The sequence below is a fragment of the Bufo gargarizans genome, chromosome 4 (assembly GCF_014858855.1).
Source record: "Bufo gargarizans isolate SCDJY-AF-19 chromosome 4, ASM1485885v1, whole genome shotgun sequence".
In the NCBI taxonomy this organism is placed as follows: domain Eukaryota; kingdom Metazoa; phylum Chordata; class Amphibia; order Anura; family Bufonidae; genus Bufo; species Bufo gargarizans.
In genome coordinates this window covers 142,343,293-142,358,011 of record NC_058083.1, presented here as the reverse complement: position 1 = coordinate 142,358,011, position 14,719 = coordinate 142,343,293, and the positions used below count along the sequence as shown (strand labels likewise).

Below are 14,719 nucleotides of genomic sequence, written 5' to 3'. Positions count from 1 at the left end.
AAGAACACAGGGCGTACAGGTACGCCCTGATGTCCTGGTACTTAAGGACACAGGGCTTACCTGTACGTCCTGTGTAGTTCCAATCACCACCGCGCTGGAGTAGGATTTTGGCTGGCTCAGTAAGTCTCCATACATGACTGGGCTCTTTAACCTCTTCAGGACACAGGACGTATCGGTACGTCATGTACAGTATAGTTCCGATCACCGGCAGGCGGTGATTGGAACCTGGTGCCTCCTTAAATCATTGAGCAGGCACCTTGGCTAAATGCGCCGGGGGGTCCTGTGACCCCCCCCCCCGCATTGGCGTCCGCAGCAAACCGCAAGTCAATTCAGGTCTCTGGTGACCCGATAACCCGGAACAGGATGGTGATCCACAGTGCACCCCCTGATCTGTGCCCAGCACCCCCTCTTTAGATCCTGCAAAGTGCCATCTGGCACTAAAATTTAAGTTAGGGACAGGGTAGGGAAAGGTTTAGTTCAGGCAGGGAGACTTTAGGGAAAGTAATCATCCTCTTAGGGTGTCTGGGGTCCACAAAAATATAGTGGCCAATATGGGGGAACTGTCTCAACCACAAACACTGTAGCGTGTCTTTCATTGGGCGAGCAGTCCCACCGCATGTGAACCACAAAATTAACGTGGCAAGTATGGGGGAGCTGCTCAAACCCCAAACACTGTAGCGTGTTTATCATTGGGGGAGCAATCCCACCGCATGTGGACCGCAGCAAACGACCATCCCGAGCAAGTAATGCATACAAAGGAGGACGCCAGCGCGGTCCACATGCACCACAAAAACATCCTACACAGACAGGACCATTGTGCGGATGAAAATACAATCATATAAATCACTGAAAAATACACCAAACAGATATACCACTGACTATACTAGCTGGTCATATAAGCAGATATTAAAAGCTGAGACTTTTGCCAATATATTCCTGTCAGGAAGATATCGGAGCCCATCATGCACCACGTCACGGTCACTCAGCATAGCAAGGGGTCCTACCACTGCACTAACTATGGTGTGAACACGGTCTGAAGGTGATAAAATCCAGCTCACAGCCAAGCGTCCACACAACCGCATAGCAGGACAACTAATGCAATGTGAATAAAGCAAGACTGTAAGCCACACCCATATCAGACCGTGTGATGGAGGTTACCAGGTGCAACAGAATGTTCAATTTCCAGATAGAGGCCCATTCAATATATATAAAACAACATCACATAAATATAGTGGCCAATATGGGGGAACTGTCTCAACCACAAACACTGTAGCGTGTCTTTCATTGGGCGAGCAGTCCCACCGCATGTGAACCACAAAATTACCGTGGCAAGTATGGGGGAGCTGCTCAAACCCCAAACACTGTAGCGTGTTTATCATTGGGGGAGCAATCCCACCGCATGTGTCTGACCCAGTCCATTTTGACACTCCAAACACAACACATTCAGTGCAATAAATGATTTGATCAGAAGAAGCTGACCTCTTTCGGCAGCAGCATGGACTGCACATTTTTCATTATCGAGATGGTCAGTATCACGGCACCATTCTCTATATGGATGAACCCCAACTGCCTCATCTGCTCTGGCACCTTTTCTTTGTAGCCATTCTGCAAGTTCCAGATGGCCAAAATGTGCAGCTATGTAAAGCGCTACTCGCTGCTGAAACCTGATTGTGAGATACAAATAATTAATTGCAGAAGAGACTAGAACATACTATTTAATTCATGCTCATATACATGTAGTTCGAAATGCGTAAGCAGACTTTTAATAGAGTTGTTGTAACCTGTCGTTGGTCCGCAATAACATTCAGAAGCTTTGTCGCTGCGGTTTAATTTTGGTGCATTTTTGACCATTTGGAAAATACTTTCAACAGTTTCTAAACCATATAATAAATCTGGCACACTGCATGTACATCAGTTTTTTTTAATTCAAATTGGACCAGAATTCTTGCACTTTTAGAATAGTAATTCTTCCCCACAACTTGTAAAGCTGATCTAAGATGTAAAGATAAACTTAGAATTTTCGAATCATTAAGGATTACCATTATGCCTGTTGGAGCAGAATAATTAATTTAAAATTATTTGTCATTACAGGGATCATTCCTGCTTTAGAAATTGTTGGGCTATTAGCAATAAAAGCTACAATGCAAATAATGTCACTAATGTCACTATAATGTCACTATCACCCCCGTGTTCACACCATAGTTAGCGTAGTGGTAGGACCCTTGCCATGCTGAGAGACCGTGACGTGGTGCATGATGGGCTCTGATGTGTTCCTGACAGGAATATATTGGCAAAAGTCTCAGCTTTTAATATCTGCTTGTATGACTAGCTAGTATAGTCAGTGGCATATCCGTTTGGTGCATTTTTTTCTGTGATTTATATAATTATATTTTCATCCGCACAATGCTCCGTTTTGTGTAGGATGCCTTTGTGGTGCATCTGGACCGCGCCGGCATCCTCCATTGTACGCATTTTCTGCTGGGGATGGCATTTGCTGCGGTCCACATGCGGTGGGATTGCTCCCCCAATGATAAACACGCTACAGTGTTTGGGGTTTGAGCAGCTCTCCCATACTTGCCACGGTAATTTTGTGGTTCACATGCGGTGGGACTGCTCGCCCAATGAAAGACACGCTACAGTGTTTGTGGTTGAGACAGTTCCCCCATATTGACCACTATATTTTTGTGATGTTGTTTTATATGTATTGAATGGGCCTCTATCTGGCAATTGAACATTCTGTTGCACCTGGAAACCTCCATCACATGGTCTGATATGGGTGTGGCTTACAGTCTGGCTTTGTTCACATTGCATTAGCTGACCTGCTATGCGGTTGTGTGGAAGCTTGGCTGTGATCTTGATTTTATCACCTTCAGACCGTGTTCACACCATAGTTAGTGCAGTGGTAGGACCCCTTGCCATGCTGAGTGACCGTGACGTGGTGCATGATGGGCTCCGATATCTTCCTGACAGGAATATATTGGCAAAAGTCTCAGCTTTTAATATCTGCTTATATAACCAGCTAGTATAGTCAGTGGTAAATCTGTTTGGTGTTTTTTTCAGTGATTTGTCTGGGGTCCACAGCACAGCTGGTGTACGCTGACAGTGGCCGGCACTCTTTAGCGTCCGGCCACTGTTAGTGCATCAGACGGCTGATCAGCGAGTTAGAATTTTATTTAATTTTTTTCCCTTTTTTTTAGGCTCTTATTTTTTGTTATTTATTTATTTTATTTTTTTCCCTGTTAGGTTTAGGGAAGAGTCTGGGAACACCCTTGCCCCCCCCCCCCCCCACACACCTAATAAAGATTTACACGCACACACACACACGCAGACACACACTCCTCTATGGCCCGCCGGACGTTCTCGGCCAAGGAGCAATACGCCCTCCTTGCCTCCGAGTCTGAGAGCCCCAGTAAGGACGAGGATGACCCCATGTTCCTTTTGTCATCCGCGTCCTCCTCATCATCAAGCGATGATGAGCCTCCACGGCGGCGGAGATGCCGCCAGGCGGATCGAGGGGACCCACATGCTAGCGACCCTGTGGCCCACCCTAGTACGAGCAGCTCTGGGGCTTTTTCCGGCCCACCAGGTCAGTCCACCTGAGCCCCCTGCAGGTGAATTTGGCTGGTGTACCCCAGAGCGATTTGAGCCTGTGATTCCTAATTTTGTTGGACAACCAGGAATCCAGATTTCCACAGTGGGCTTCACTGAATACGACTTTTATAGTCATTTTTTCAGTGACCAACTGGTAAATCTAATGGTGGAGCAGACAATCCCGTACGCCCAACAGTTCGTCGCTCAAAACCTGGGCTCCTTTTTGGCTAGGCCCGGTGGCTGGACCCCGGTCAGTGCAGCCGAGATGAGGACATTTTGGGGCCTCATGCTGCACATGGGCCTAGTCAAAAAACCTAGTGCCAGGCTGTACTGGAGTGGGAACATCCTCTACCAGACCCCACTCTACAGTACGGCCATCCGGAAATGCCTGCATTATGCAGATAATGCAGCATATCCCCACCGAGGTGATCCTGCCTATGACCGCCTGTACAAAATCAGGCCGGTCATTGATCACTTCGAGGCCAAATTTTTTGAAGCCTACGTACCTGGAAGGGAGGTCGTGGTTGATGAGTCTCTCATTGCATTCAAGGGGAGACTCATTTTCCACCAGTATGTTCCCTCAAAGCGGGCAAGGTATGGCGTGAAGCTGTACAAACTTTGTGAGAGTACCTCAGGGTACACTTACAAGTTTCGTGTGTACGAGGGGCGAGATTCCCGTATTCAACCCACAAAATATCCCCCCACTCTGGGTGTTAGTGGGAAACTTGTGTGAGACCTTATGCACCCACTGCTAAATAAGGGTTACCACCTTTACATGGATACATTTTATACTAGTATCATCTTGTTCAGGTCCCTCGCCACCAGATCCATGTCCGCTCGTGGGACCGTGCGGAAAAATCTACAAGGCCTCCCTGCCCACCCCCTCCAGGTACCTATCCCCAGAGGTGAGACCCATGCCATTACCAGTGGAAACCTGCTGCTAGTCAGATATAAGGACAAGAGGGATGTCCTTGTACTGTCCACAATTCACGGTAACGGCATCACCCCTGTCCCTGTGCGAGGTAACGCGGCAACGGTCCTCAAGCCCGATTGTATCGTCGACTACAATCGGTATATGGGAGGAGTTGATCTCTCTGATCAAGTCCTAAAGCCATATAACGCCATGTGCAAAATGCAGACATGGTACAAAAAAGTTGCGGTCTACTTGGTGCAGGTTGCCATGTACAACTCTTTTGTACTGTTCCAGTGCGCTGGCAACACAGGGAAATTCCTCCAGTTCTATGAGGCAGTCCTCAAGGCCCTGATCTTTTCGGACTGGGAAAGAGCAGGCCGGAGTACCTCAGGAACTGAAGGCGCCCGGATCGTCCCTGGCCAACACTTTCCAGGTGTGGTCCCCCATACTGGAAAGAAGGGATGGACCCAAAAAAAGTGCAGAGTGTGTCACAGGAGGGGGATACGGAAGGACACCACTACTCAATGTGACACGTGCCCCGATCATCCGGGCCTCTGCATTGACGGTTGCTTCAGGGAGTACCACACTTCCATGGAGTACTAAATTTATAATCCCCTTCCCCAATTTTAATTCCATTTAGCCACTGACAATCGATAAAAACTATGGTTCTCAGACTTGAGACACCTAAAAAAAATGTTTAAAAGGAAAGGACCAATTTAGATGGCCTTTTTTATTGACACCATGTCCCTTTTGAAGCCCCCCTGATGCACCCCTAGAGTAGAAACTCCCTAAAAGTGACTAAGGGAAACTACACCCCTCAAGGTATTCAAAACTGATTTTACAAACTTTATTAACCCTTTAGGTAGGTGTTCCTCAACAGTTAATGGCAAATGGAGATGACATTTCAGAATTTACATTTTTGGTAACATAACCTCACAAAAATGAAATATAGAGCAACCAAAAATCATATGTACCCTAAAAATAGTCCCAACAAAACCGCCACCTTATCCCGTAGTTTCCAAAATGGGGTCACTTTTAGGGAGTTTCTACTCCAGGGGTGCATCAGTGGGGTTGAAACAGGACACGGTGTAAATAAACCGGTCCAAAAAATCAGCCCTCCAAAAACCACATGGTGCTCCTTTCCCTCTACGCCCCGCCGTGTGGCCGTACAGTAGTGTACTACCACATATGGGGTGTTTCTGTAAATGGCAGAGTCAGGGCAATAAAGATACAGTCTTGTTTGGCTGTTAACCCTTGCTTTGTTAGTGGGAAAAATGGGTTAAAATTGGAAATTGGGCAAAAAAATCTGAAATTTCATCCCCATTTGCCAATAACTCTTGTGCAACACCTAAAGGGTTAACAAAGTTTGTAAAACCAGTGTGCCCATACAGTAGCAAGCTACAGAATCAGGGCAATAAATATAGCATTTTGTTTGGCTGTTAACCCTTGCTTTTTTACTGGAAAAAATGGATTTAAATTGAAAATTTGCCAAAAAATATAAATTCTCAAATTTCATCTCCATTTGCCAATAAGTCTTGTGCAACACCTAAAGGGTTAACAACGTTTTTAAAATCAGTTTAGAATACCTTGTGGGGTGTAGTTTCATTTTTGGGTGGTTTCTATTATGTAAGCCTCACAAAGTGACTTCAGACCTGAACTAGTCCCTAAAAATTGGGTTTTTGAAAATTTCTAGATTTGCTTCTAAACTTCTAAGCCTTGTAACATCCCCAAAATATAAAATATAATTCCCAAAATGATCCAAACATGAAGTAGACATATGGGGAATGTAAAGTAATAACTATTTTTGGAGGTATTACTATGTATTATAGAAGTCGAGATATTGTAACTTGGAAATTAGCAATTTTTTACAAACTTTTGGTAAATTTGGTATTTTTTTATAAATAAAAAACTATTTTTTTTACTTCATTTTACCAGTGTCATGAAGTAGAATATATTGACGAAAAAACAATCTCAGAATGGCCTGGATAAGTCAAAGCGTTTTAAAGTTATCAGCACTTAAAGTAACACTGGTCAGATTTGCAAAAAATGGCCTGGTCCTTAAGGTGAAATATGGCCGTGTCCTTAAGGGGTTAAGTTCAACCAAGGCGAGCACAGCCTATAGCACTAGGCGGGCATCCAAAACTCTGGAACCCAGTTCAAAAAATATCAGGCTTATTATTGGTCAATGGGATTCATTGGAATCTACCTCGAAACACATCCATCATACTGGGCAAGTTAAAGGTGTTATACCATGATTAATGTAGAACATGATAATCAGGCATCATATAGTACACAAAAAACTATTTCTAACAAAGCTAGAACCAGCCCTGTACCTCACATGGATCCAGAGATCTCCACATTTATTGCTTCAATTGCTCTGCTAAATTTACATCAAGTTGGCAGCTTTTAGGGGTGGGTGTCCTTTCTGCTGCAGCTCTCTCTTTCACAGCTCAGGAGGCCGATCAAGGATGGATCAGCGAGGTGGACAGAAAAATAAGAAAAAGAACAAATGAGAGGTGTCGCTAATCATATATATTTTATTCCATAACTCAGTGGCTATAGTAAATTTAAAATTACATGCAATTACAAAAGTATTCAGATCCAGGTGCTGGTTTGAAAACTCCATTATATTTTTCATGGGACAATCCCTTTACGAATTAATGGAGTGTCGACAGAGGCTAATTACATATCAGCCAGTTCCCCATCCCTAGACAATCTGAAATCTTAAATGAAATTCCTAGTATGTTATTTAATGAAGATGTGAATCTCTGTATTTCTAAGACTTTGCTATCATTTTAGGAGGAAGAAAAGCCAGCTCTGTATGTATACAATGCGGTTACCAAAGAGAGAGTCCCAATAACAGGGAATAGTCATCTTCTTGCTGCAACGATCGCAAAGCTCAAGACTATGTTGTCTCTGAAATGCGGATTTCCCGTCAGTGTTTTCTGTCTGAGGACATTAGAAGGACAAGAAATGTATGACTGTAACACTCTGAGTGACTACCATCTGGATCTAGGTATGCAACCGGCTACCTCTAGGAAAATATGTAATATCACGTGTTCTTGTGCAAAATAACATATTGATTCATTTCTGCATTTTGCTTTGATCATCAACAAAAACAATGCATAAAAACATTGAAAAAGAACAGAGTTTAACACTTTTTGCTCTAGATATTGATGACCTATCCTTAGAATAGGTCATGAATTTCAGATTGGTGAAAGTCCATCACCTGGCACCCCCACCAATCAACTGTTCTTACCAGCGGTGAATGGGAGCTGAGCTGCATTAACCACTGTGTCATTTCCGGCTAGGGTGGCCAGACAGTCCGGTTTTTAAACTTCTGGTCCTCCGTCCGGCACAAGGCCAGGACGGGCGGCCACAAGTCCTCCTTTTTTGTGGTTAAGCTGACAGCCAGTGGCCTCCGGCTCAGACATGGTCACTTTAAGTATCCCCGAAAGGAGGCAGGGCCTAGCAGCACGTCCAGATCACAGTGCGCTGTATCGTGACGTCACAATGTCATCAGTGCTGCAGCTGCTGTACGCAGCACCGGCCACTTGTGTTTTTTACAGGCAGAACAGAGGAGCACGGGACGTGGAGAGACCACAGGTGCCGCCACTGCCACACTTGCACAGTCTCTATCTGCAGAGTCTCTACAGACTACAGTATAGTGCACACACACTCAGACACTCAACCGACTGTTGAAACCACCCTCGCCAGCCAGCCAGGTCCAGCCAGCAGCACTCTCAGGCACTGAGCACAGCCTGCCTCCAGCCCACACTGAGCACAGCCTGCCTCCAGCCCACACTGAGCACAGCCTGTCTCCAGCCCACACTGAGCACAGCCTGCCTCCAGCTCACACTGAGCACAGCCTGCCTCCAGCCCACACTGAGCACAGCCTGCCTCCAGCCCACACTGAGCCCAGCCTGCCTCCAGCCCACACTGAGCACAGCCTGCCTCCAGCCCACACTGAGCACAGCCTGCCTCCAGCCCACACTGAGCACAGCCTGCCTCCAGCCCACACTCAGCTCAGCCAGCCACCAAACCACACTGAGCACAGCCTGCCTCCAGCCCACACTGTGCACAGCCTGTCTCCAGCCCACACTGTGCACAGCCTGTCTCCAGCCCACACTGTGCACAGCCTGTCTCCAGCCCACACTGTGCACAGCCTGTCTCCAGCCCACACTGAGCACAGCCTGCCTCCAGCCCACACTGAGCACAGCCTGCCTCCAGCCCACACTGAGCACAGCCTGCCTCCAGCCCACACTGAGCACAGCCTGCCTCCAGCCCACACTGAGCACAGCCTGCCTCCAGCCCACACTGAGCACAGCCTGCCTCCAGCCCACACTGAGCACAGCCTGCCTCCAGCTTTCAGGCTGCTTTCAGCAAGTCGATTCAGCCTGAGCCAGCACAGCAGCCAACCCACACCGACAGTCCACTAGGCATTAGGCCTAGCTATTACTACTAGTTACAATCTGGCCTTGGTATCATCTGTATATGATTATGTATATGAGCTGGTATAAGTTATACATCTGTCCTCTTCTGGTACCAGAAGATGTATAACTTATACCAGCTGTACATTTACAATTATATACAGAAGATACCCAGGTTATACCAGCATGGTCCATATCACTATATACAAGAAGATTTATAACTTATACTGTACCTGCTGTACATATATAATTATATACAGGAGATATCCAGGTTATACCAGCATGGTCCATATCACTATATACAAGAAGATTTACTTGTACTGTACCTGCTGTACAGATATAATTATATACAGGAAATACCCAGGTTATACCAGCATGGTCCATATCACTATATACAAGAAGATTTACTTGTACTGTACCTGCTGTACAGATATAATTATATACAGGAAATACCCAGGTTATACCAGCATGGTCCATATCACTATATACAAGAAGATGTTTTACCATATAACATATTCTTGAATACACTTATATGGAGCATGCTGGTATAACCTGGACATTCAGTACACACCAGGTCACTGTGCAGCTAATCACTGGCCTCAGCAGTATCGGCAGCCAATCAATGGCCTCAGCAGCTTCAGTACCCCAAATTTATCTCGGACAACTCATTTAACCCCTTAAGGACCAGGCTCATTTTCACCTTAAGGACCAGGCCATTTTTTGCAAATCTGACCAGTGTCACTTTAAGTGCTGATAACTTTAAAACGCTTTTACTTATACAGGCCATTCTGAGATTGTTTTTTCGTCACATATTGTACTTCATGACACTGGTAAAATAAAGTCAAAAAAAATAATTTTTTTGCATAATAAAATACCTAATTTACCAAAAATTTGGAAAAATTTGCAAATTTCAAAGTTTCAGTTTCTCTACTTCTGTAATACATAGTAATACCCCCAAAAATTGTGATGACTTAACATTCCCCATATGTCTACTTCATGTTTGAATTATTTTGGGAATGATATTTTATTTTTTGGGGATGTTACAAGGCTTAGAAGTTTAGAAGCAAATCTTGAAATTTTTCAGAAATTTACAAAAACCCAATTTTTAGGGACCACTACAGCTCTGAAGTCACTTTGCGAGGCTTACATAATAGAAACCGCCCAAAAATGACCCCATTCTATAAACTACACCCCTCAAGGTATTCAAAACTGATTTTACAAACTCCGTTAACCCTTTAGGTGTTGCACAAGAGTTATTGGCAAATGGGGATGAAATTTGAGAATTTCATTTTTTTGCCTAATTTTCCATTTTAACCCATTTTTTCCACTAACAAAGCAAGGGTTAACAGCCAAACAAGACTGTATCTTTATTGCCCTGACTCTGCCGTTTACAGAAACACCCCATATGTGGCCGTAAACTACTGTACGGCCACACAGAGGGGCGTAGAGTGAAAGGTGCGCCATATGGTTTTTGGAAGCCAGATTTTGCTGGACAGTTTTTTTGACACCATGTCCCATTTGAAGCCCCCTGATGCACCCCTAGAGTAGAAACTCCATAAAAGTGACCCCATCTAAGAAACTACACCCCTCAAGGTATTCAAAACTGATTTTACAAACTTTGTTAACCCTTTAGGTGTTGCACAAGATTTAATGGAAAATAGAGATACAATTTCAAAATTTCACTTTTTTGGCAGATTTTCCATTTTAATATTTTTTTTCCAGTTACAAAGCAAGGGTTAACAGCCAAACAAAACTCATTATTTATGGCCCTGATTCTGTAGTTTACAGAAACACCTCATATGTGGTTGTAGACCGCTGTACGGGCAAACGGCAGGGTGCAGAAGGAAAGGAATGCCACATGGTTTTTGGAAGGCAGATTTTGCTGGACTGGTTTTTTGACACCATGTCCCATTTGAAGCCCCCCTGATGCACCCCTAGAGTAGAAACTCCATAAAAGTGACCCCATCTAAGAAACTACACCCCTCAAGGTATTCAAAACTGATTTTACAAACTTTGTTAACCCTTTAGGTGTTGCACAAGATTTAATGGAAAATAGAGATACAATTTCAAAATTTCACTTTTTTGGCAGATTTTCCATTTTAATATTTTTTTTCCAGTTACAAAGCAAGGGTTAACAGCCAAACAAAACTCATTATTTATGGCCCTGATTCTGTAGTTTACAGAAACACCTCATATGTGGTTGTAGACCGCTGTACGGGCAAACGGCAGGGTGCAGAAGGAAAGGAATGCCACATGGTTTTTGGAAGGCAGATTTTGCTGGACTGGTTTTTTGACACCATGTCCCATTTGAAGCCCCCCTGATGCACCCCTAGAGTAGAAACTCCATAAAAGTGACCCCATCTAAGAAACTACACCCCTCAAGGTATTCAAAACTGATTTTACAAACTTTGTTAACCCTTTAGGTGTTGCACAAGATTTAATGGAAAATAGAGATACAATTTCAAAATTTCACTTTTTTGGCAGATTTTCCATTTTAATATTTTTTTTCCAGTTACAAAGCAAGGGTTAACAGCCAAACAAAACTCATTATTTATGGCCCTGATTCTGTAGTTTACAGAAACACCTCATATGTGGTTGTAGACCGCTGTACGGGCAAACGGCAGGGTGCAGAAGGAAAGGAATGCCACATGATTTTTGGAAGGCAGATTTTGCTGGACTGGTTTTTTGACACCATGTCCCATTTGAAGCCCCCCTGATGCACCCCTAGAGTAGAAACTCCATAAAAGTGACCCCATCTAAGAAACTACACCCCTCAAGGTATTCAAAACTGATTTTACAAACTTTGTTAACCCTTTAGGTGTTGCACAAGATTTAATGGAAAATAGAGATACAATTTCAAAATTTCACTTTTTTGGCAGATTTTCCATTTTAATATTTTTTTTCCAGTTACAAAGCAAGGGTTAACAGCCAAACAAAACTCATTATTTATGGCCCTGATTCTGTAGTTTACAGAAACACCTCATATGTGGTTGTAGACCGCTGTACGGGCAAACGGCAGGGTGCAGAAGGAAAGGAATGCCACATGGTTTTTGGAAGGCAGATTTTGCTGGACTGGTTTTTTGACACCATGTCCCATTTGAAGCCCCCCTGATGCACCCCTAGAGTAGAAACTCCATAAAAGTGACCCCATCTAAGAAACTACACCCCTCAAGGTATTCAAAACTGATTTTACAAACTTTGTTAACCCTTTAGGTGTTGCACAAGATTTAATGGAAAATAGAGATACAATTTCAAAATTTCACTTTTTTGGCAGATTTTCCATTTTAATATTTTTTTTCCAGTTACAAAGCAAGGGTTAACAGCCAAACAAAACTCATTATTTATGGCCCTGATTCTGTAGTTTACAGAAACACCTCATATGTGGTTGTAGACCGCTGTACGGGCAAACGGCAGGGTGCAGAAGGAAAGGAATGCCACATGGTTTTTGGAAGGCAGATTTTGCTGGACTGGTTTTTTGACACCATGTCCCATTTGAAGCCCCCCTGATGCACCCCTAGAGTAGAAACTCCATAAAAGTGACCCCATCTAAGAAACTACACCCCTCAAGGTATTCAAAACTGATTTTACAAACTTTGTTAACCCTTTAGGTGTTGCACAAGATTTAATGGAAAATAGAGATACAATTTCAAAATTTCACTTTTTTGGCAGATTTTCCATTTTAATATTTTTTTTCCAGTTACAAAGCAAGGGTTAACAGCCAAACAAAACTCATTATTTATGGCCCTGATTCTGTAGTTTACAGAAACACCTCATATGTGGTTGTAGACCGCTGTACGGGCAAACGGCAGGGCGCAGAAGGAAAGGAATGCCACATGGTTTTTGGAAGGCAGATTTTGCTGGACTGGTTTTTTGACACCATGTCCCATTTGAAGCCCCCCTGATGCACCCCTAGAGTAGAAACTCCAAAAAAGTTACCCCATTTTAGAAAGTACGGGATAGGATGGCAGTATTGTTGGTACTAGTTCAGGGTAGATATGATTTTTGGTTGCTCTATATTACACTTTTTGTGCGGCAAGGTAACAAGAAATAGCTTTTTTGGCACGTTTTTTTTTTTGTTATTTACAACATTCATCTGACAGGTTAGATCACGTGGTAATTTTATAGAGCAGGTTGTCACGGACGCAGCGATACCTAATATGTATGCAATTTTTTTTTATTTATGTAAGTTTTATACAATAACTTCATTTTTAAAACCAAAAAATTGTTTAGTGTCTCCATAGTCTGAGAGCCATAGTTTTTTCAGTTTTTGGGCGATTATCTTGAGTAGGGTCTAATTTTTTGCGGGATGAGATGACAGTTTGATTGGCACTATTTTGGGGTGCATATGACTTTTTGATCGCTTGCTATTACACTTTTTGTGACGTAAGATGGCAAAAAATAGCTTTTTTTACACCGTTTTTTTTTTTTTTTTTACGGTGGTCACCTGAGGGGTTAGGTCATGTGATATTTATATAGAGCCGGTCGATACGGACGCGGCAATACCTAATATGTATACTTTATTTTTATTTATGTAGGTTTTACACAATGATTTTATTTTTGAAACAAAAAAAATGATGTTTTAGTGTTTCCATAGTCTAAGAGCCATAGTTTTTTCAGTTTTTGGGCGATTATCTTGAGTAGGGTCTCATTTTTTGCGGGATGAGATGACGGTTTGATTGGTACTATTTTGGCGTACATGCGACTTTTTTGATCACTTTTATTACCTTTTTTGGGAAGTAAGGTGGGCAAAATTTCAATTTTCTCATAGTTTTTATTTTTTTATTTTTATGGCGTTCACTGTGCGGGGAAAGTAACATGGCCGTTTTATAGATCAGGTCGTTACGGACGCGGCGATACCTAATATGTGTAGTTTATTTTATTTTTTTAATTTTTATTCAGTGATAAATGTTTTTTTTTTTTCTCTTAACTTTTTTCACTTATTCTTTTTATTTTTTGACCCAGACCCACTTGGTTCTTGAAGATCCAGTGGGTCTGATGTCTGTATAATACAGTACAGAACCTATATAGGGTTCTGCACTGTATTTTACTTACACTGAACAGATATATGCTTTCAGCACAGATCTGTTCAGCACCATGGACAGCAGGACGCCTGAGCAGGCGTCCTGTTGCCATGGGAACCTTCCCCGTCTGCTCAGTTATGGTCAGAACTTCGCAGACGGGGAAGGGTGAGGACGGGGCTTCGGGGGGCTCTCTGGGGGCTCTCTCCCTCTCCATCGGGGGGCTGCAAAGGCACAGCAGCCCCCCGATCGGAGAGGGAGGGAGCTCCCTCTTACTGTTAACCTTTTCCATACAGCGGTCCGTACGGACCGCTGTATGGAAAGGGTTAAACGGCTGACATCGCATCAACGATGTCAGCCGTTTATACCAGGGTGCCAGCAATGTGCTGGCACCCTGGTATACCCACTGTACACCAACGATTACGCAATAGGAGGCGGGCGGGGGATCGCGATCCCGCCTGCCGCACCGCCCGCCTCCCGCAACGCCCCCCACCGCCTGCGACACCCCCCCTGCACCACCTGCCGCCATCAAATCATGCAGGGGTGCAAGGGGGGGTGTACTATATTGATTTTAGGCACTCTAAAGTTTCTGATCCCCGCGGTCAGGGACCGCGGGGATCAGAAACTGCAAAAAGCGCAGCAAACCGCAGGTCTGAATTGACCTGCGGTTTGCTGCGATCGCCGACACGGGGGGGTCACATGACCCCCCCTGGCGTTTTAACAGGATGCAGGAGGCATCCTGTTCAAATTAACCCCTGCGGCGCCGG

General features: G+C 44.0%; 1 protein-coding gene across 1 annotated transcript in view; it reads left to right on the top strand.

Annotated features, from left to right (window-relative positions):
• The window catches only part of ANKUB1 (ankyrin repeat and ubiquitin domain containing 1), a 38,341-nt gene that overhangs the window by 6,449 nt on the left and 17,173 nt on the right, over positions 1-14,719 (top strand). Inside the window, exon 3 of the mRNA XM_044290875.1 lies at positions 7,304-7,520. Within this exon, the coding sequence (XP_044146810.1) occupies positions 7,304-7,520 (217 nt within the window). The remainder of the gene's footprint in view (positions 1-7,303; positions 7,521-14,719) is intronic.